The 24099-nt window shown below is 42.4% G+C and overlaps 1 protein-coding gene across 2 annotated transcripts in view; it reads right to left on the bottom strand.

Annotated features, from left to right (window-relative positions):
• Nucleotides 1-13568, bottom strand: part of suclg2 (succinate-CoA ligase, GDP-forming, beta subunit) — a 139213-nt gene extending 125645 nt beyond the window's left edge. The window contains exon 1 of one of the 2 annotated variants that reach the window (XM_012960976.3): nucleotides 13421-13568. In XM_012960976.3, the coding sequence (XP_012816430.1) occupies nucleotides 13421-13501 (81 nt within the window). In that variant the 5' untranslated portion in view covers nucleotides 13502-13568. 2 annotated transcript variants of the gene reach the window in all.
• Nucleotides 13569-24099: the final 10531 nt, after the last annotated feature.

Genomic DNA, 24099 nt, shown 5'->3' with positions numbered 1-24099 from the left:
AACAAATAAATGTAAAATTTGATGTTAAAAATGTTATGGTTTTTCCTGTTTGTGCGTGGGGGGATCTAGAGGTCTCTGGGGGATAGGGGGCCTCGGACGCCACATAGTTAGGATAAATAATAATGTACCCTAATGTGCCTGACTGTGATAGGGAGATTAAACTGAAAGCTCCACTGGGGCAGGGGCTAATATAAGTGATGTATAATCTCTGTAAAGTGCAATTAACTCACATGGCATTAATACACCAAGTTAAAAATAAAGGGGGGGCTAGAGGGAAAGAAGATTTACTATTGGGGGAGCAATGGTAGATCTAAAGGAGGATTTCTTAACCTCTTTTCTCAGTAGATATAAATTAAATCTCTGAGCCTCCTTTACGACCCAAAACATCATTCAGAATTACTTTAATCAACTTAATATAACATACTGTATCAGACATTACACTATAGATTGTAAGCTCTACGGGGCAGGGACCTCCATCATCTTGTGTCTTTGACTCTTATCTTATTGCAACTGTATCTTGTATATATTGTTATACTTTGTATTAATGTATTCTACTGTACAGCGCTGCGTACATAAGTAGCACTTTATTAATAAAGATATACATACATACTATATTAAACAGAGTCATGGAGACCCACCCTAAACAGCAGGGGGCCCCCAATATTATGTACCTGCCCACAGGTTCTAGAGAGAAAGAGGCTGGAAAATACAGAGGTGTGTGTGTTAAGGTGGCCATACATGGGCAGAAGAAGACGATTGAAGTCCTTCAGACTGACTTGGCAGTTTACCTGCCCGTGCATGGGGACCCCCGACGGGACAAGTTATATCTGTCCAAAAATTGACAAGATGTTTATTTTCCCGTCAAATCGGGAACCACATTGGCTCATTGATGCGGCCCTCACCCCGAGGCTCCTATACCCATCGTTATAATTCATTCATTTGGCTCTACTCAGCCTATGAGTAAAGGTAGCCATACATATAAAGATCCGGTCGCCAAGCAAGCGGATCTTCTCCCAATATCCCCACCTATGGGTGGGCGATATCGGGGGAATTTGGGAAAATTCGGTCATTTGGCCCTGGGGCCAAACAATTGAATTATAATGACTGGAATAGGCAGCTACAATCGGCCCATGTATGGCCAACTTAAGTGCCCTACAAGGCATGAAATGCATTAGGCTGCTCTCTTTTTTTGTCCTAATAAATGATTTCTTGAATTTTACTTCAAACTAGTATGACAATTATTGATGGTCTTTTGATCTATTTACCTAGAGTCATTAGGCCAATATCTCCCACCTTGGATGGGCATATCGGGAGACAGATCTGCTCGTGGATCTTAACATGTACGGCCACCTTTAGAGAGAGGGGCCCAGACACAGCAGAAAGGGAGGGAGAGCGATAGGGAAACACTGCAGGGAAGGGAAAGATGAGGCCGGAGACAAGGAAAGAGATTCTGTTGACAAAGAAGAATAAATAAGGTAGCTGTGTGTTTCCCTGGTACTTGTATCTATGGATCAGTATGACAGCTTCTTATGTATTTGTCATGTCCTGATGAATGGGCCTCTTCTCTCTTGTTATCACTCATGGTATAGTCCCATTTATTTAGAGACATAGAGACACTTACTAATATACTGAGCCGCTCTCTTTCCTGCATGGCAGCCAACATTTACCTACTTACAAGTAGCATTTCTTTCCCTTCTGCACCTACTGACTATTCATTTTCTATGAATTTTCATCAGAATATTTATCCGATCCTAAGGGAAGTGGAACAGCGCCCCAGCCTCAATGCCAGTTATGCCGATTAGGGTGAAATTATATAATTTTTTTTTTATACAGGTATGGGACCCGTTATCCAGAAACCCATTATCCAGAAAGTTCCGAATTATGGCAAGGCCATCTCCTATAGACTCCATTATAAGCAAATAATTTTGAAAATGATTCCCTTTTCTCTGTAATAATACAACAGTACCTGTACTTGATCCCAACTAAGATATAATTACCCCTTATTGGGGGAAGAACAGCCCTATTGGGTTTATTTAATGGTTAAATGATTCCCTTTGCTCTGTAATAATAAAACAGTACCTGTACTTGATCCCAACTAAGATATAATTACCCCTTATTGGGGGCAGAACAGCCCTATTGGGTTTATTTAATGGTTAAATGATTCCCTTTTCTCTGTAATAATAAAACAGTACCTGTACTTGATCCCAACTAAGATATAATTACTCCTTATTGGGGGCAGAACAGCCCTATTGGGTTTATTTCATGGTTAAATGATTCCCTTTTCTCTGTAATAATAAAACAGTACCTGTACTTGATCCCAACTAAGATATAATTACCCCTTATTGGGGCAGAACAGCCCTATTGGGTTTATTTAATGGTTAAATGATTCCCTTTTCTCTGTAATAATAAAACAGTACCTGTACTTGATCCCAACTAATATATAATTACCCCTTATTGGGGGCAGAACAGCCCTATTGGGTTTATTTCATGGTTAAATGATTCCCTTTTCTCTGTAATAATAAAACAGTACCTGTACTTGATCCCAACTAAGATATAATTACTCCTTATTGGGGGCAGAACAGCCCTATTGGGTTTATTTCATGGTTAAATGATTCCCTTTTCTCTGTAATAATAAAACAGTACCTGTACTTGATCCCAACTAAGATATAATTACCCCTTATTGGGGGCAGAACAGCCCTATTGGGTTTATTTCATGGTTAAATGATTCCCTTTTCTCTGTAATAATAAAACAGTACCTGTACTTGATCCCAACTAAGATATAATTACCCCTTATTGGGGGCAGAAGAGTCCTATTGGGTTTAATTAATGTTTTATTGATTTTTTAGTAGACTTAAGGTTTGACAATCCAAACTACGGAAAGACCCCTTATCCGGAATACCCTTGGTCCCAAGCATTCTGGATAACAGGTCCTATACCTGTATAATAAAAGTCCTTTACAAATTAAACATGAAACCCAAATTATTTTTTTAATTAAATCATCCATACCTGTACCCGCATAGAGGCGGGACAGGCAATATATGATTGACATCTCAGATTTTTCAATTACAATTACTTTAATATTCCATTCAGCACTTCCTAGATATCACCTAGATGGCAAATGCATAAGATTTGGAGTGATACAAAGCTTCCCTTAATAACAATGTCCACAAAATGGCGGCTGCCTGATTGCTGTGATTGCAAATTCCAAGCCTGAAGGGAAAAGAAATTCAATAATTTATACAGTGTAAGTAAAGTTTATTTTGCTATATTAACCCGATACAAAAGGATTTGCAATTATTTCGAAGGGTGCCACTTCCCCTTTAAAAGGATTTTTTTCTGTGTTAACCCAGTGTACAAGGAAAACGCAATAAATCACGCACTTCTGCCGGATTAAGTATTCCTGAACGTCTCTGCCTACAAATTGAGCATAATAGGCCCCAGCGCCCGGCTGTGCAATCTTGCCTTTGCAGCTTTCCTGCCTTGTTGTTAAGTGATCCACAGTCCCACAAAGCCGCTGTGTTACATCCATAGCACTGAGCACAGGCGGGCAGAAATGGAATATACAGAACGCCATTTGCGCAAGCTACGGCATTATCACAGCATGGCGTTGGGCTAACGAATATGCTTATTTGGGTTCTGCTGCCTTTCAAAATACCAGTAATTAAATCGTTAGGAACATTGCTATCTTCGGCGGCACAAAAGGCACCGACCATCTCCGTAACGCAGCTCTGTACGCGAGACCGTCTGTAACAGACACCAAATTATCCTCCCCTGTATAGAATGACATTTTATCTTGTATCTGGAAAGATTGTCAATTCTATTCCCATAAACACAAAAAAAATAAGATGTTTTCTGTTACCTAGGCACTTTAAATAGCCAATCAGTCTCAAACACAAGTGAAATAAATACAAAGCAATTTAAACGATGAAAGAAGCTTACAATTAGTTTGAACAGAACCTGGAGGTTCAGCACTATAATATATATATATATATATATATATATATATATATATATATATATATATATATATATATATATAAAGGGTAAAGTCTAATAAGACATATCTGAGGCTTCAGGCTGAGTTATACAGGGAACTCTGAGTATCACTCATGTATTATAAGGGATAATGTACTCCCTACTGTAAATAACAAGGATAATAGCAGTCACTGAGGGGTTCTGTGCCCATATAAAGGCACAAGGCTGCAGGCTGAGTTATACAGGGAACTCTGAGTATCACTCATGTATTATAAGGGATAATGTACCCCCTACTGTAAATGATAAGGATATTAGCAGTCACTGAGGGGTTCTGTGCCCATATAAAGGCACAAGGCTGCAGGCTGAGTTATACAGGGAACTCTGAGTATCACTCATGTATTATAAGGGATAATGTACCCCCTACTGTAAATGATAAGGATATAAGAAGTCACTGAGGGGTTCTCTGCCCATATAAAGGCACAAGGCTGCAGGCTGAGTTATACAGGGAACTCTGAGTATCACTCATGTATTATAAGGGATAATGTACCCCCTACTGTAAATGATAAGGATATTAGCAGTCACTGAGGGGTTCTGTGCCCATATAAAGGCACAAGGCTGCAGGCTGAGTTATGCAGGGAACTCGGAGTATCACTCATGTATTGTAAGGGATAATGTACCCCCTACTGTAAATGATAAGGATATAAGAAGTCACTGAGGGGTTCTGTGCCCATATAAAGGCACAAGGCTGCAGGCTGAGTTATACAGGGAACTCTGAGTATCACTCATGTATTATAAGGGATAATGTACCCCCTACTGTAAATTATAAGGATATTACTCACGTACGAAATTAGGGGCGCACCTGACAAATTTGACAAAGTCTGGGGCCCTTGGTGTGATCTAGAGGGTAACTGAACGATCCTGCTCCCAGTTACATAATAAGCCCCCCAACGTCCTCCCAACCTGTTTTCCCACACCCTGAATACACAAGTTCAGTAGGGTGATGGATCCAAGATGCGGGAATTACTGCCAGCTACACACTCTGTAATGTCATACCTACCCACTCAGTATTGGTAACAAATCCTTAAGGTAGACCTGGAAAAGAAAGACTAATGCGTCTTCCTCATTGCATTGTTAAATGTGATATTTTGTGTTTTGTTTGTATGAAAAGTTAATAAAATACACCTTTCAAAAAAAAATTATAAGGATATTAGAAGTCACTGAGGGGTTTAGGAGTCAAAACGGATTTCCCACTGACATTGCTACTGTTTACAAGGAAAAGGAATCCCTCTGCCTATGGCAGACACAGGCAGCAATAGGAGGGGGCTGTTTATGATTTACAAAGAAATAAAGTGTCAGGGATAGGATTAATTAATATGTCTCATTGGCTCTTAAAAGTAAATCCCTTTAGTTTACACACAACTCTGTCCATTTATCTTTTGCAATGGGTTAGGCCTAAAATCCGGAACCCCCAAACAGCCTTACAAGTTTACTTTAAAAAGACAATCTGATTGTGTTTATGAGCAATGCAGTAAAATGTGCCCCGCAGGAGACTTTCTTATGGATATTCCACATAGAGCAGCCCCCCCCCCCATGCATAAATTCATTTCAAGCTTTAAACTTCAAAGCTTGGGGGGGGAAAAAAACATTGTTTTCATTGACCTAAAAATGTCTTCTGGCAAAAATATATGCGATGGCATGTGGTCTGCAGTCGCTGGAGCTGCGCTGGGGGGGATGCGCATTTACTGACATCAAGATGGAACGGATACAAGATGCAGCCGGAAAAAAAAAACCACACAAAAATCTGCAAATGACTTCACAGAATGGAAGCGAATTCCTTCTGTCACTGATTTATGAAAACGTTCACTTTATCATTTTTCTGCAATATTAAAATTATATTTCTAATGTCGGAGCGAAGAGCAAAAACTTCTGCATATTTCATTCACTCCAGGAGGAGGGTTGGGAGGGGGGGATATTGTTCCTACTCAGTAATTGGCTGAAAGGATTTAAAAACTGGAATACAATTACATTGCTCATATCTATTGATAGGTGCAACAATGTCAGCAGAAATATGGGGGGGCCCTAGTGGGGATCATTAAAGAATTCATATAGTGAATAACCCCCCCCTTTTGTTAATAAGGATTTATCAAAATAACCTATGCATTATGCATTCCAATTCCATCTATCAAATGGTGAACTCGAACTTTCACAAACTGGTAAAAATCCCATTGGAAAGAATAGAAAGTGAAATATTATAAGTCATTTCTATTTTACAACAGGGGGTACATTACATATTATAATGCTCAAGTCAGTGAGTCATGTGACATATTATATCACTAAGCACCAATTCTAACTAATGACATCACTAGGCATCATTTATAAGTATATAATTTACAGCAGGGGTCCTCAAACTTTTTAAACAGGGGGCCAGTTCATGGTCCCTCAGCCTGTTGGGGTGCCGGACTATAGTCCTCAACACTCCCCCCGCTACGGGGTCAAACTATGGGGAGCCTCTGCATCCTCCCCCCGCTGCTTCCTCCCCCTCTCCCAGCTTCTCTGCTCCCCCCTCCCGCTGCCAGGGGTGAGGTAGTAGCGAGGGCCGTGTAAATTGCACTGGGGGCCGGATCTGGCCCACGGCCGTAGTTTGAGGATCCCTGATTTAAAGGATAGTCTTGACTAGGGATGCACCGAACCCAGTTTTTTGGGTTCAGCCGAACCCCAGAATCCATCCCAAGGGATTCGGCCTAACACCAAACTGAATCGGAATCCTTATTAGTGCCGTGAAAAAATTTTGACCCGGACATTTAACCCTTCCAAATCCTAATTAGGATTCGGATTCGGTTCAGTATTCACCGTGGATTCAGCCGAATCCGAACCCTGGCTGAATACAGAACCGAATCCTGGGTTCGGTGCATCCCTAATGTTGATTATATTATATAAACAGATCACCTTCCCCTTTACTGTGTATGAAGGCACAGCACGCCCGTCCGTAAAAGCCGACTTGTTTTTCTCTACTCAAACTTCATTCACCTTGAAACCGGTTCCAGGTGCAACCACCCCGGCCTGAAAGTCATTACACAGAATTCTGGGCAGAAGGTCCTGTTTTTCCGTCGCTGTTCTAGCGATCAGACCTGTTTGCACTCATGCAGCCTGCTCTGTCAGGGTGTTTATGGGAGAGACGCAGTGGGTGAAAGGAGAGCAACCAATCGTTTGTAGTCATTCACCTCTGCTCAGTTGGCCTGGGAGGGAAAGGGCGCATTACAGAGTTCAGATGAGAGAAAGGCAAGCTGGCCTAGTGAGTCAGCACCCATGGAAGTAGACAGAAAGAATAAAATTGGACATGGCTGCACTGCCTCTTCCCAGTCAGACTAAAGATGGCAATACACGCAATGATATTATCGTACCATATTCGGTTATCATTGGTAATCGTTAAGCCGTAGGGACACAACCAGATGAAATCCAAACCATTGGAGTGAGGACCGCATCGATGAGCAGATGCAGCCCTTGATCTTAAGTTAAAATCAAACCTACCCAATTGACATAGGTAGATAGATAGGCCAGATATGAGGCAGGCAGGCCTGTTGGAGAGCCCCATACATGGGCAGCTTATTGGTTTAAAATTGCCCAGGCAGGTTTCATTTTCTTGACAGTGAGGACCAGATCTGTGCATCGATGTGGTTCTCAATCAGATACCCTGCATATTGGCAATTATGATCTGACTGTTTGACTTGAGGGCCAAACAATCAGATCAGACCAATATTGTCCACCTCAAGGAGGGCACATCAGGGAAAGATCTGCTCCTATGGTGACCTCTCCAAAAGAGTGGATCTTTAAATGCAGTGATCCCCAACCAGTGGCTCAGGGGCAACATGTTGCTCCCCAACCCCTTGGATGTTGCTTTCAGTGCCCCCAAACCAGGTAGTTATTTTTGAATTCCTGACTTGGGGGCAAGTTTTAGTTGCATAAAACCCAGTTGTACTGCCAAACAGAGCCTCCTAAAGGCTGCCAGTCCACATAGAGGTTGCCAAATAGCCAATCCCATCCCTTATTTGACACCCTCATGAACATTTTTCATGGTTGTGTTGCTCACGGGTAAAATGGACATGCATGGACACCTTTAGTTTGGCAAAATAGTGATCCAACTATCTCAATTTTGGCAGGAAAGCCCCCCACTGGAGGTGGGCCTTAAGAGAAAGTGTGCAGAGTTAAGGGCTCAGCAGGGCCATGACTGAGGGGGGGGGGGGGCTTACAGAACTGCCACTTGGAATTTAGTAGATGTACAGTTACAGGTGTTAACTTTAGTTATGTGATTTCAGTTAAGGTGCCCATACACGGGCCAATTCTAGCTGCCGATATGGGTCCCTTGGACCGATTCGGCAGCTAATCGGCCCATGTATGGGCACTACCAACGGGCCTGCCCGACTGATATCTAGCCTGAAATCAGGCAGATATTGATCAGGCAGGTTAAAAAAATCAAGTCGGATCAACGAGCCGATGCGGTCCCCGAACCGACTTTACCTATACTGTCCTTATAATTGGATCATTTGGCCCCAGGGCCAAACGATCGAATTAGCCTGGATTCTCCCGATATCCCCCACCTATGGCGACATCGCCAAGCGAGCGGATCTGAAGGTGTATGGGCACCTTTACAAAGGTTTATTATTAACGTTTCTTTACAATATAGAAACAGAACTTTAACAAAGCTTTCACACTAAACTCAATATGCACAAGGTATTTGGCTGAGCAGTTTTGCACATTACCTTTCCTCTACCAACTTAAAAATAGAATAAAAAAAAATCAAGTCTCTGACTGTTCGTCAGCATATCCAGCAGTTAACTCCCTATGTGGGTGCCTCTGCCAGGCTCTGTAAGAGACAGCAGTGCCCTCAAGGCCAGCACAGCGCTATTACAGCTGCAGCAGAACCCACACAGTACCACACACTGTGAGCCGAGACACATACAGCACATATAAGAAGAGCACAATACACGCATATGGAGCTAATTCTGCCACGGGGCTGGGCACACTGGGTGCTACTCCATCCGCCCAGAAAGCAGCACAGTAACAGCAGAAGGATAGATAACACCCTATGGGGCATTACTTTTGACCCCTAATAATATTTAAGCACCACTTGTTTTTAAAACCCATTTTACTCAGTGGTAAACTGTGCAAATCTTAACTTGTTTGGATACTTTTTATCCCTGTTGTGCCATTTGCTTCAGACTCCCTTGCACCCATATCTTACACCGCTGCCAAATATGTCCCTAGTCACTGTATAGCCTTAGAAAATACCACAAATTTATATATGGTTGCAAAATATCCTGCTGGAACATTGCTTGTGTTTGTGTGTAAGTGCTAAGTTGTGTACAAAATAATAAGCTGTGTAATTAGTTCTGTGGGCGGGCACCTAAACACACAGGGCAGAGATCACTGATGGCACAGACCTGCTGAATGGGCAAAGTGTTACACAAGTCCTATGGCCTTTGCCTAGTAAAATAAAGTTTATTCAGAGCTTTAGCGAAGTAATATGTAAGCACTTGCAATGTTGCAGTATTCCTGGGAAAGGTTAATGTTTAACACACAACACACCACCCTTTGGCACCAACAAAATGCACAAATCAGCTCTCTTTAGAGTCAATTATTGACCCTTTTACAGCCAAATGGGTTGGCAAAAGAATGGTGTCCTAAGGGTTAATATAAAACTCCTTCCAGAAAGCACAGGGTGCAGGAGAAACAGCCAGCGAAACAATGTAATTGAAATACAGAGGAAAAATATCTATAAAAAGCAAACAGGAAAACATGCAAAGTTCAGGGCAAACAGTGTGTGCTTTCCAATAAAGTAAATAGCTCCAGTAAATACCATAAACTATACCCTGCAGCTTTCCGCCTGGGGCAACAGTAAGATTCCAGTCTGGATATGCGGCCATGCCAGAGCTTACGCAAACCAAAAGCCATCCAAGCTGGCTTATAAATACACAATATATCACATTAAAGGGGTAGTTTACCTTTAAAATTAACTTTTGATATGATGTAGCCATTGATATTGCAATAGGTCTTTACTTTTTATTTTTTATTGTTTTATTAGTTATTTAGCTTTTCGTTCAGCAGCTATCTGGTTGCTAGGGTCTTATTTACCCTAGCAACCAGGTAGTGGTTTTATATATAAAATTAATATAAAATTATGAATGTACCAGTGAATTATACTCCTCTAGATATAGAAGGATTTTGCTTAAAAAAAACAGTTGTGTTTCAGATTGAAAAATTCCACCCAAACCCCACTAGTCCCGCCCATCTGTTCCACTTCTTGCTGGCTGAATTCCCTGGATGTTCAGGGGAGCCGGTGGCTCTGTAGGATAGGAACCAATCAGCAGCTAAGCTGACCTGATAGGGGACTGAAGCCTGTCTTTGCTTGTGAGAGTGCAAGGCTGTGATTGGCTATCCCCTCCTACTGTGCTTCTGGCAGGGACCGTTAGGACACGCCCACCCTTCATTTGAAACCCGGACAGAGAACTGATGGGATCTATAGGGAGCTCCAATAAAGGGACCATCTTTACAGATAGGATTAATATATATATATATATATATATATATATATATATATATATATATATATATATATATATAATATTCATAATTTCCTACAAAATTAGGGTTTTTTTCCATTTATCCAATATGTCTCCTTTAAATAAGAGTTGGGAATATGAATAGTAGAGGGTCTGCATTGAAAAATAAGTAATAAAAAGTAACAACAATAATAAAACTGCTGCCCACAGAGCAATAGTCTCTGGGTGCTGGGACCCATTTTAAAGCTGGAAAGAGGCAGAAGAGAAAGGCTATATAAAAATAATGAAAACCAATTGCAAGGTTGCTGGGAATAGGGTATTCTGTAACATACTACAAGTTAACTTAAAGGTGAACCGCCCCTTTAAGAGATTTGGGAGCTGCAGTTCGCCCAAGTCTGGAAATGCAGGAAGTTATCGGTCTATATTTTTAAATGCGTACAATTTAGATATGTCCGACCTTCAGAATGCTGGGAAATGTAGTTCAGTAACTGGAGGCCCAAGGGTATTAGTTGCCTGCTATTCTCTGCATGGGGGTTAAAATAAAATTGCATTTGTTGATCCCCGGCTCTTAGCAACGGGTTACCAACGGTGTAGATAATTACTGCTATCGTTCCGGCTTCAGGGCCACATATCCCTCGCCTTTGCTATATCCCACGGAAAGGGCAAACAGGACAGACGTATATATATCACTGTTCCATCACGTGTCGTTATCACAGCCTATGGGAATGTAAAGCTAAATACTTGCCTTGGTGCCAAGAGTTCTGCTATGTGATCCAGTCACTCCCAGCACATCCCTGTGCAAATGACATTAAAGGAACAGTAACACCAAAAAATGAAAGTGTATAAAAGTAACTAAAATATAATAAATATAATGCTGCTGCCCTGCACTGGTAAAAGTTGTGTGTTTACTTCAGAAAGTCTACTATAATTTATATAAATAAGCTGCTATGTAGCCATGGGGGCAGCCATTCAAAGGAGAAAAGGCACAGGCACATAGCAGATAACAGATAAAACACTATTGTATTCTACAGAGCTTATCTGTTATCTGCTATGTAACCTGTGCCTTTTCTCCTTTTTTTCCAGCTTGAATGGCTGCCCCCGTGGCTACACAGCAGCTTATTATATAAATTATAACAGTGTAACTGTAGTAAACACACCAGTTTTACCAGTGCAGGGCAACAGTGCATTATATTTGTATTACTTTAAAGCTCTTTTATTTTTTTAGTGTTACTGTTGCTTTAAGAGTGAAGACACACAGAGCAACTAGTAGCAGCTACTTTTTCACAGCTACTAAACTCCAGAAAATCCCCTGCCATAGACAATACTGAGAATTGCCTCTGCTAAAACACACGTAGAGACAATTATCAGTAAATGATCAGCATTGTCTGTTTTAGTAGCCATGACAAGTAGCTGCTACTAGTAGCTCTATGTGTCTTCACCCTAAGGGCTCTGGCACACACGGAGTAGTCGCCCGCGGCAAAACTCCCTGTTCGCGGGCGACTAATCTCCCCGAGTTGCCTTCCCCTGCCATCCCACCGGCGACAATGTAAGTCGCCTGTGGGATGGAACACGGGGTGGCGCGATTTCGCGCAAATCGCCAAAGTTGCCTCGCGAGGCTTTTTCGGCAATTTGCGTGAAATCGCGCCGCCGCCTGTGCCATCCCACCGGCGACTTACATTTTCGTCGGTGGGATGGCAGGTGAAGGCAACTCGGGGAGATTAGTCGCCCGCGAACAGGGAGTTTTGTCGCGGGCAGCTAATCTCCCCGTGTGCCAGAGCCCTAAAGGTCCCCATACACGGGCCGACTATAGCTGCCGATATAGGTCCCTTGGACCGATTCGGCAGCTAATCGGCCCGTGTATGGGGGGAGCCGAGCAGCCTGGCCGACCGATATCTGGCCTGAAATTGGGCAGATCTAGATCGGCCAGGTTAGAAAATCCGGTCGGATCGGGGACCGCATCGGCTCGTTGATGCGGTCCCCGATCCGACTGCCACATTGCCGCTCACATAATCCGATCGTTTGGCCCCAGGGCCAAACGATCGGATTATTTTTTTTTTTACCTAAAGGCTCCCCGATATCGCCCACCCGTAGGTGGGGATATCGGGGGAAGATCCGCTCGCTTGGTGACATCGCCAAGCGAGCGGATCTGCTCGTGTATGGCCACCTTAAGGGTGAAGACACACAGAGCAACTAGTAGCAGCTACTAAACCTCAGAAAATCCCCTGCCATAGACAATACTGAGAATTGCCTCTGCTAAAACACACGTAGAGACAATTATCAGTAAATGATCAGCATTGTCTGTTTTAGTAGCCGTGACAAGTAGCTGCTACTAGTAGCTCTGTGTGTCTTCACCCTAAAGGGAAGGAAGGGGGGAAATACAAAGTATCAAGTCCACTACACTGTGTACCAGTCTGAGCAACAGAAACTGCAGGCAGCAAATGCCTTGATACATAAAGTAGTCAATGTAAATCTCAATTCGAACTACAACTCTCTACACAGCCCACAACAGAATAGGATAAGTGCTGGAGAAAACAGACTTACTACTGCAGCTTTTTGTTGAACTGTAACTCTCAACATAAATCTGATACCCTAAGGCAACAACAGAAGGAGGGTTGCAGTTTGTAAATGCTTAATAGATAATTCTGCACACAAACAGCTACTCATTGCCCCCATTAGTCCAGGGCAAAGGGTGTTACTACTAAACTGCACCACAGAGGATGCTGGGAGTATAAAAGCAGTTCAGTAGGGGGTTACAGTTCACCTTTACACATCACCTACAGCGTTTAAGAGTTAAGGGCAAGTCAGAGTAGGACACCCATCGTATTTCATCACAAACCGGAGTCAAAGCGGTATATTGCAGCCCTAGCCGAGCCCCCAGCCCGTCTCACCTGGGCTGTACGGAGCAGAGCGCTCTTGGCTGTGAAACTCCCCAGGACATTCCCTGCCCGTGCTGCTATGGAGGCGGCCATCTTTACCCGGAAGTGACGGAAGGTTCCACATGGACTGAGTGAGAGAGCCAGGGCCGCGTCAGAGCGATGTCAGGTGGGACACGCCCCTAACGCTGATTGGTTACATCTGAGGTGAGCGGCAGGCGGACTGCCAGAAACGCCTCTTTCATTTCATTTCATTCATGAGGGAAAGTTGAGAGGAGCTTGAGCCCATTAATACTGTGGGACTTGCTTATTGATTGTGTCTTGGTTCTGTATGTAGCAATTCCAACCAAAGGAGGGCTGCCCAGGCGGCATGGCTAAGGTTTATACTGCATATAAATCTGTAGTTAACTACAGGTGTAGGACCCATTATCCTGAATGCTCGGGACCAAGGGTATTCTGGATAAGGGGTCTTTCCGTAATTTGGATGTCCATATCTTAAGTCTACTAAAAAAATCAATAAAACATTAATTAAACCCAATAGGGCTGTTCTGCCCCCAATAAGGGGTAATTATATCTTAGTTGGGATCAAGTACAGGTACTGTTTTATTATTACAGAGAAAAGGGAATCATTTAACCATTAAATAAACCCAATAGGGCTGTTCTGCCCCAATAAGGGGTAATTATATCTTAGTTGGGATCAAGTACAGGTACTGTTTTATTATTACAGAGAAAAGGGAATCATTTAACCATGAAATAAACCCAATAGGGCTGTTCTGTCCCCAATAAGGGGTAATTATATCTTAGTTGGGATCAAGTACAGGTACTGTTTTATTATTACAGAGAAAAGGGAATCATTTAACCATTAAATAAACCCAATAGGGCTGTTCTGCCCCAATAAGGATTATTTATATCTTAGTTGGGATCAAGTACAGATACTGTTTTATTATTACAGAGAAAAGGGAATCATTTAACCATTAAATAAACCCAATAGGGCTGTTCTGCCCCCAATAAGGGGTCATTATATCTTAGTTGGGATCAAGTACAGGTACTGTTTTATTATTACAGAGAAAAGGGAATCATTTAACCATTAAATAAACCCAATAGGGCTGTTCTGCCCCAATAAGGGGTAATTATATCTTAGTTGGGATCAAGTACAGGTACTGTTTTATTATTACAGAGAAAAGGGAATCATTTAACCATTAAATAAACCCAATAGGGCTGTTCTGCCCCAATAAGGGGTAATTATATCTTAGTTGGGATCAAGTACAGGTACTGTTTTATTATTACATTTAACATGCTAAAATAAATCAGAGGAAGGTGCCAAATGCATATTTAATTGCATTTAAGTTAGCTTTTAGTATGTTATAGAATGGCCAATTCTAAGCAACTTTTCAATTGCTCTTCATTATTTATTTATTTTTTTTATAGTTTTTCAATTATTCGCCTTCTTCTTCTCTTTGCAGCTTTCAAACAGAGGTCACTGACCCCCGCATTCAAAAAAAACTGTTACTTATTTTTTCTATTCAAGTCCTTTCCTATATCAGTCTTTCATGCAAACCACACCCTGGTTGCTAAGGTAAGTTGGATCCTAGCAACCAAATAGTTGCTGAAACTCCAAGCTGGAGAGCCCCTGAACAAAAATGGAAATAATTAAAAATAAAAACTACAAATAATAAAAACTGAAGACCAGTTGCAAGTTGTCTCAGAATATACTAAAGTTAACTAAAGGTGACCAACCCCTTTAACACACAAACCCTTATTATGAGAGGGAGCTACGTAATTACAGGGCATTGCATACGAAGGTTAAGAAAGGTCACATGTCCAGCGAGTTCTACCTGTGCTGACCCATCTATTTGTGTAAACAAATCCGTGGCCCCTGCGGGTTCTGCATGTTGAATCCTGTGAATTGCATTCTGTAAGCCAATTAGTCTTTTCAGCAGGTTTATGTGGAACTTTTCATGGGTTTAACAATCACTTTTCTATAGTTCTGTGGATATCCAAGGTAGTAAATAAGCACTGACCCTCACACTATATCCTACTTGACCATCCCAAGGACTCGCCTTCCATGGCTTTGGGCCTTTTCTAGGGTGCCAGGCCCATAGCTTAAAGCTTAGGTGCAGTTTGGCTACATTGATGATTTAGAAGATTTCCCTGATCATACCATCACCATCACGATGTGGTAAAAATTTGCAGTAACCACGATCATTTCTGATGTTCTAAAATGCCACGAAAATTCTTTTATTGGTCATACGAAAATATCGCAATTGCGTTCCGAAAGTAGGGATGCACCGAATCCCGGATTCGGTTCTGGATTCGGGCCGAATCCATCAGGGTGGGTTCGGAGGTTTGGCAGAACCCAAAAAAGTGGGTTTGGTGCATCCCTATCCAAAAGTCACCAAATTTTGGTGCCGAAAAAATTTGTTAAGCCACGAAAACCTTTCTTGCTTTGATGCCTTTTATGTCTAGGTTTGGAGGCCTTCAATAGGACTCAATGGTTCTCGACAGATCAAACTTGGCGAAAATATAGTCCCAAGGAAAGTTTAACCAAAGCTTCAAAAAAATTCCAAAATGTTCGTAGTCTTCATACAAAATATGATTTTTTTGTGTTTTTTTTAACCACGAAAAAGTCGTAGAATTTTAACAAACTTTTCGCATGCATTTCAAAATGTTCTATAAGTTAAAAATAACTCAATAACTGTTGGCGCCAGCGCTCCTCCTCCCATCACAGCAGCAAGACGGAAATGCAGTATGCGGTGCTGGGGGAGAGGTGGAAGTAACAGTCCCAGTCTGGGGTGGGGGACCCCCATGCAGCAGCCACAGTGGTCCCCAGACACCCAAGTGTGACACTTCCAACATTTGAAAAATGCAAGGAGGGACAAAAAGAAACGCTGCGCTTAGAGCAGCTAAAAGCATCATGCCACGTCCCTTTTTGTGACCACACCCTCTAAATACCACTCCCATTTTCCAAAATTTTTGGTTATGTAAAGTTTTAACACATGTCTGGGGTTTTGGGGACTTGCTTTATGTGTTTTGCTAATGAAGGTGAAATTGCCCTACTAGTAGCAGCTACTTATCACGGCTATTAAATGCCAGAAAATCCCCTGCCATAGACAATACTGAGAGTTGCCTCTGCTAAAACACATGTAGAGACAATTATCAGTAAATGATCAGCATTGTCTATTTTAGTAGTCACGACAAGTAGCTGCTACTAGTAGCTCTGTGTGTCTTCACAAATCTCCCTTGTTGCAGCCGACTAATCTCCCCGATATGACATCCCACCGGCGAAAATGTAAATCGCCGGTGGGATGGCATACGCGGCGGCGCAATTGAGAGGCAACTTCAGCGATTTCCGCAAATCCCAGAGCCCTTAAGCTGCAAGTCTTAGTTCCCCCAAGAGACCTGTTTAGCTTATTAGTTACAGGGGGTGAATATTCTGGGCTCTGCCAAAAGCTACTTATCTAATTAAGTTTGAGAAACTTTGTATCATTTTTGGCGTTCAGTGCAGGAGATCAAAGGGAAATGAGGGACTTTTCAATAAGAATCCAGGACTGTGGGCTAAGCTGTAAAAATCGGGATTGTCCAGTAAAAATCGGGACAGTTGGGAGGTATGTGAATGATGTGCAAATTATGGTTCCACGACTTAGTAAACCCATACAGACTCTCTGCTCTAATGAATTTGCCTGGCTGCATTATCACAGATTTCATATGAATGGACAATCTTCATCTCTTTTCCAGCGGCCGATGTAGAAACAGATATTTCAGTTTGTCTCAGAGGCGCCCAGACAGATCCGGGGCTGTTCCGCTTCTCTCCCCCTAAGGCATGGATGGGAAATGCGGCTCACAGGAGAAACTCCGGCAACAGAACTCGCTCCGTGGGATTTGTATTTCCCGTATATCTTGTCCGAGATACAATCATCTACATTGGCATAAAGCAGCAGCATGGCTGTGATAGATTTAGGGAGCTCATTTTGTTTACCCCGTACCCTCACCGACAGATAAAGGGACATGCCTGTGAGTATTTTCAGTTCGCCTCCAATTTATGTACCAGTTACACGTTAAGGGATTTGTACGCGGCCATTAGCGCTCATTCCGTGCTCGGCGTCCCCTCCAGGGTTAGAAAAAAAGGAACATTTTTTACTTCTTTGCTACTAAAAACTTCTAATTAGAAAAGTAATAACTGTCAGATGTCCTAAATGTTTAATGCGTGCAATGAATGGGCTCTGGCTGCACGTTACATGTTTTTGGACAACACGCAGTTATGGGATGATTTAAAATTCTCTCTCCGTGGGCGGCTCAGGGAAAGGTTAGGGGGATCTTTATGCTACAGCCGAGCAGAAAATCAGTTCTCCGCGTTAATACTTTATTTTCTTGCAGATAACGTGTGAACGGCGGCGGGGAAGGTGCTGAGGTGTTTTTTTAATTTCATTTTTTATTTATTCATTTTTCCAAAGGTTTCAAGCATTTTTCTGATGTTGGTTTCCAGGTTTATTTATTCAACCCCCCTCAACAGAACATCCCCTGAAATTACATTATCTGTGTACCCATAAGAGAATACATAAACAACTGCATATTTAATTAATTCAGCTACCTCACTGCCATGCCTCACTGCTGCTTAACGTGGCAGGAACTGTGCCACTGTGACAGAATGCTCTGTTATACAGATAGTTAGAATCTCAGCCATAAAGCAGGGCAGGACTGCTGCTTACAATGGGGGGATCAGATAGGATCTGTGCCACTGTGACAGAATGCTCTGTTATACAGATAGCTAGAATCTCAGCCATAAAGCAGGGCAGGACTGCTGCTTACAATGGGGGGGATCAGATAGGATCTGTGCCACTGTGACAGAATGCTCTGTTATACAGATAGCTAGAATCTCAGCCATAAAGCAGGGCAGGACTGCTGCTTACAATGGGGGGATCAGATAGGATCTGTGCCACTGTGACAGAATGCTCTGTTATACAGATAGCTAGAATCTCAGCCATAAAGCAGGGCAGGACTGCTGCTTACAATGGGGGGATCAGATAGGATCTGTGCCACTGTGACAGAATGCTCTGTTATACAGATAGCTAGAATCTCAGCCATAAAGCAGGGCAGGACTGCTGCTTACAATGCGGGGATCAGATAGGATCTGTGCCACTGTGACAGAATGCTCTGTTATACAGATAGTTAGAATCTCAGCCATAAAGCAGGGCAGGACTGCTGCTTACAATGGGGGGGATCAGATAGGATCTGTGCCACTGTGACAGAATGCTCTGTTATACAGATAGCTAGAATCTCAGCCATAAAGCAGGGCACGACTGCTGCTTACAATGCGGGGATCAGATAGGATCTGTGCCACTGTGACAGAATGCTCTGTTATACAGATAGTTAGAATCTCAGCCATAAAGCAGGGCAGGACTGCTGCTTACAATGGGGGGGATCAGATAGGATCTGTGCCACTGTGACAGAATGCTCTGTTATACAGATAGCTAGAATCTCAGCCATAAAGCAGGGCAGGACTGCTGCTTACAATGGGGGGGGATCAGATAGGATCTGTGCCACTGTGACAGAATGCTCTGTTATACAGATAGCTAGAATCTCAGCCATAAAGCAGGGCAGGACCGCTGCTTACAATGGGGGGGGGGGGGGGATCAGATAGGATCTGTGCCACTGTGACAGCCTAGTACATGCTGACCAACCAGTAAGGGCCGCATAAGAGTTAAAAGGTGTTATCAATACAGAATAAATAAGCATACTGTATATTAATCTGTGGCACAAACTGGTTCTGTTTCCTGGTTTGCTGGTACATAAGAAGTCCCTGGCAGCACAAACATAGAGCAGAGTAAATTATATTAAAGGAATATTACACACGCATTGTCCCAGACCCGTGTCTGATTTCGGCCGATTTATACTAAAAGTGACAAATGGCGTTTGTAATCTCAGGATGGGTCCAGATACCCAAAGAGTGGCCGTGCTTGTTGCACGCAAAGAGCAGCAGCCCCTGTGTGAATGAACTCATGATTTCATGGTGACTGACATCAACCCCAGCGGAATGAATGCTTCTCGTGCCCCAAAAGGATTCTCCTGTGACAAATCTACGCAGGGCGCGGGCTGTGCAGTCACGGAAGCAACATCCACCTCCTCCTGCTCCAGCGCTCCTCATCAGAACCGAGGAACCCCACAGAGAGGGCAGTGCCAGAGGCACATCAAGTTTTAGCAGTGTCGTATGGAGGAGAAATCAGAATGCAGGGCCCCAGTGTATAACATGTTAAAATAGAAACATAGAAAGGTCTATGTAAATACAGCCATAAGCACTCACAGAAACGCTGCACTGAGTCCTCTATCAAAAGAAACAGGATTTGTTGTCTCTATGCTTTTCTGTGCCAGAGACACACAGCTCTCTCCTCTCTCCCCTCTCCTGCTACCCCCTCCTTCAAGAATGCTAAGAACTCCCCCCCTGAGCCAATCAGCAGGAAGCTGACTAGTCTTACAAACTGAGCATGTACACCGGTCTTGGTCTCGGTGCAGGAGTGAGGCATTATGGGAACTTTCTTTACACAGCTCAGCGTTTTTTTTTCCTATGAGGCTTCTGATCATCCAAACAGGAGAAATATGTGTAGACTTAAGGGCACTATTGAGAGAACTGAAGGTATGCCTGCAGCTTGAGATTAACTCTTTGTTAGCCTTTCCTTCTCCTTTAAAAAGACTTCCTAACTTGTGCCCTGCACATCTCTATAGTCGCGGCATTTGCCATGACATCCATCTTGCCTCGTCTGCCGAACGCATTCAAGTACACCTACTGAAACCCTGGCACTACTGCAGGGAGAAAAAAAGGTCTATGTAAATACAGCCATAGACACTCGCAGAAAAGCTGCACTGAGTCCTCTATCAAAAGAAACACAGGATTTCTTGTCTTCTTCTTTCTTCTTTTTTGTACTCATTCTTTGATAGACTTCCTGCTCTCAGAAAAATCCTTCAGGGCATGGCATGATTCTGCTCAGTTTGCTCCTCTCTCACTCTCCCCATCCCTTCTCCTGCTCCCATCAGAATGTTCTGGGCACACAATAAGCTGTACCCTCATACTGTACTGTCTAAGGGAAACACTATGGCACCTCCTACCCATATGTATAAATACAAATATACAGAGAAGGAATGTTCTGGGCACACAATAAGCTGTACCCCCATACTGTACTGTCTAAGGGAAACACTATGGCACCCCCTACCCATATGTATAAATACAAATATACAGAGAAGGAATGTTCTGGGCACACAATAAGCTGTACCCCCATACTGTACTGTCTAAGGGAAACACTATGGCACCTCCTACCCATATGTATAAATACAAATATACAGAGAAGGAATGTTCTGGGCACACAATAAGCTGTACCCCCATACTGTACTGTCTAAGGGAAACACTATGGGACCTCCTACCCATATGTATAAATACAAATATACAGAGAAGGAATGTTCTGGGCACACAATAAGCTGTACCCTCATACTGTACTGTCTAAGGGAAACACTATGGCACCTCCCTCCCATATGTATAAATACAAATATACAGAGAAGGAATGTTCTGGGCACACAATAAGCTGTACCCCCATACTGTACTGTCTAAGGGAAACACTATGGCACCCCCTACCCATATGTATAAATACAAATATACAGAGGAGGAATGTTCTGGGCACACAATAAGCTGTACCCCCATACTGTACTGTCTAAGGGAAACACTATGGGACCTCCTACCCATATGTATAAATACAAATATACAGAGAAGGAATGTTCTGGGCACACAATAAGCTGTACCCTCATACTGTACTGTCTAAGGGAAACACTATGGCACCTCCCTCCCATATGTATAAATACAAATATACAGAGAAGGAATGTTCTGGGCACACAATAAGCTGTACCCCCATACATGTTCTGTCTGAGGGAAACACTATGGCACCCCCTACCCATATGTATAAATACAAATATACAGAGAAGGAATGTTCTGGGCACACAATAAGCTGTACCCCCATACTGTACTGTCTAAGGGAAACACTATGGCACCCCCTACCCATATGTATAAATACAAATATACAGAGAAGGAATGTTCTGGGCACACAATAAGCTGTACCCCCATACTGTACTGTCTAAGGGAAACACTATGGCACCCCCTACCCATATGTATAAATACAAATATACAGAGAAGGAATGTTCTGGGCACACAATAAGCTGTACCCCCATACTGTACTGTCTAAGGGAAACACTATGGCACCCCCTACCCATATGTATAAATACAAATATACAGAGAAGGAATGTTCTGGGCACACAATAAGCTGTACCCCCATACTGTACTGTCTAAGGGAAACACTATGGCACCCCCTACCCATATGTATAAATACAAATATACAGAGAAGGAATGTTCTGGGCACACAATAAGCTGTACCCCCATACTGTACTGTCTAAGGGAAACACTATGGCACCCCCTACCCATATGTATAAATACAAATACACAGGGCGCACCATAAGCTGTATCATAAGAAGTGATAAGGCAGCAGTGTTTCTTGGCCTTTCCATATCCACATATGCACAATATTCATCTTGTACATTAATTTGCTCTCTGTGCCCAAGAGATAGCGAGCAGGTTATTCTGCACAAATAAAACAGAGGTAGCGCCGAGTAAACACAGTTTTTTCCTTTTAAATTATGTCTGGAAAATGCCTTATTTAAATATTGATGAGGATTTGCTTGTTTAACGTCGCTCCAGTGTGTTCTTACAGAGAAACTGACTCGGATACGATGTTGTATCCTGTATTATTCAAACTTTACTTTACCTCCTTAAAGCTATTTTGATAACCTCTTTATTGCTCTCCGCGTAGATCCCCACAGGGGGTGCGTTCCGACTTCGAGTACCAAATTGCAAACTGGAAAACGTTTCTTTTTGTCAGGACTTTTACAATACAAAGACAATGTAAGAGGGACTGTGTTTTATTGTAGCATTATAATGCGATACAATATACGGGATCACAAGGCACTGTAGCCAGGGTGTGTAGCAGCCCACCAGCTGTTTTCCAACTAGAGCTCTCAGTGCCTGCTGTCTGTCTCTCTCAGTAAGGGCTTAGAGTGTTAGGGAGTCACGATGGAGAAAGGGGGGACTCACTTTACCTGCTACTGATGCTTAAAGAGCCACTATCCTTATTTTTTCCCATTTGGATTTGTCTCAAGAAAATATTATTACTTTGCTTTCCTCTTTGTCCTTCTAAGGTTTTACTGGCTAGGTTTGAGGCTATAGGCAACTGTATTGCAAAAATTCAAAAGTCTGGGCCGAAATTAGGGGTAGGAAGAAGAGGCTGGGGGGGGGGGGGAGCAAGGCATCTATGGGGAAAACAGGTGCACCATGGGAAGCAAGATGGCAATTGTGCTTGAAATTGAAGCAATGCTGCCCTATGCTGCCCAAGTGAATGTGCCCTAATGTTAAGTGTGTGTGGCATCTTATTTTCCCATTTCTGCTTAGCCACGTACCTCCTGTATCCTTTCCATTGTATGACTCTAAAAGTGCTGGGCCTACACTCCTGTCTTTACTCAGGCCAACAATTGGATTCAAATGGGAGCCTAGGGAGACCTGCCAGTACAGAACTGCATCTATTTGCCAATGTGTTCCTTACCCGACGGAATTTTCAAACCTGCCTCATAGATGTCTGTCCGATTGTTGCTTGTTCTCTAGAGATAATGAATGCAGAACAGGTATCGGACCCCTCATCCGAATTACAGAAAGGCCCTCTCCCATAGACTGCATTGAAATCAAATAATTCACATTTTTAAAAATTGTTTCCTTTTTTTCTGTAATAATAAAACTGTACCTTGTACTTGATCCCAACTAAGATATAATTACCCCTTATTGGGGGCAGAACAGCCCTATTGGGTTTATTTAATGGTTAAATGATTCCCTTTTCTCTGTAATAATAAAACAGTACCTGTACTTGATCCCAACTAAGATATAATTACCCCTTATTGGGGGCAGAACAGCCCTATTGGGTTTATTTCATGGTTAAATGATTCCCTTTTCTCTGTAATAATAAAACAGTACCTGTACTTGATCCCAACTAAGATATAATTACCCCTTATTGGGGGCAGAACAGCCCTATTGGGTTTATTTAATGGTTAAATGATTCCCTTTTCTCTGTAATAATAAAACAGTACCTGTACTTGATCCCAACTAAGATATAATTACCCCTTATTGGGGGCAGAACAGCCCTATTGGGTTTATTTCATGGTTAAATGATTCCCTTTTCTCTGTAATAATAAAACAGTACCTGTACTTGATCCCAACTAAGATACAATTACCCCTTATTGGGGCAGAACAGCCCTATTGGGTTTATTTAATGGTTAAATGATTCCCTTTTCTCTGTAATAATAAAACAGTACCTGTACTTGATCCCAACTAAGATATAATTACCCCTTATTGGGGCAGAACAGTCCTATTGGGTTTATTTAATGGTTAAATGATTCCCTTTTCTCTGTAATAATAAAACAGTACCTGTACTTGATCCCAACTAAGATACAATTACCCCTTATTGGGGCAGAACAGCCCTATTGGGTTTATTTAATGGTTAAATGATTCCCTTTTCTCTGTAATAATAAAACAGTACCTGTACTTGATCCCAACTAAGATATAATTGCTCTTCATTTTTTTTTTTATTTTATTTGAATTATTTGCCTTTCTCTTCTGTCTC

Source organism: Xenopus tropicalis, chromosome 4 (genome assembly GCF_000004195.4).
Source record: "Xenopus tropicalis strain Nigerian chromosome 4, UCB_Xtro_10.0, whole genome shotgun sequence".
Classification (NCBI taxonomy): Eukaryota; Metazoa; Chordata; class Amphibia; order Anura; family Pipidae; genus Xenopus; species Xenopus tropicalis.
The sequence above is the reverse complement of the archived record's forward strand: the minus strand, read 5'-3'. Positions and strand labels throughout refer to the sequence as shown.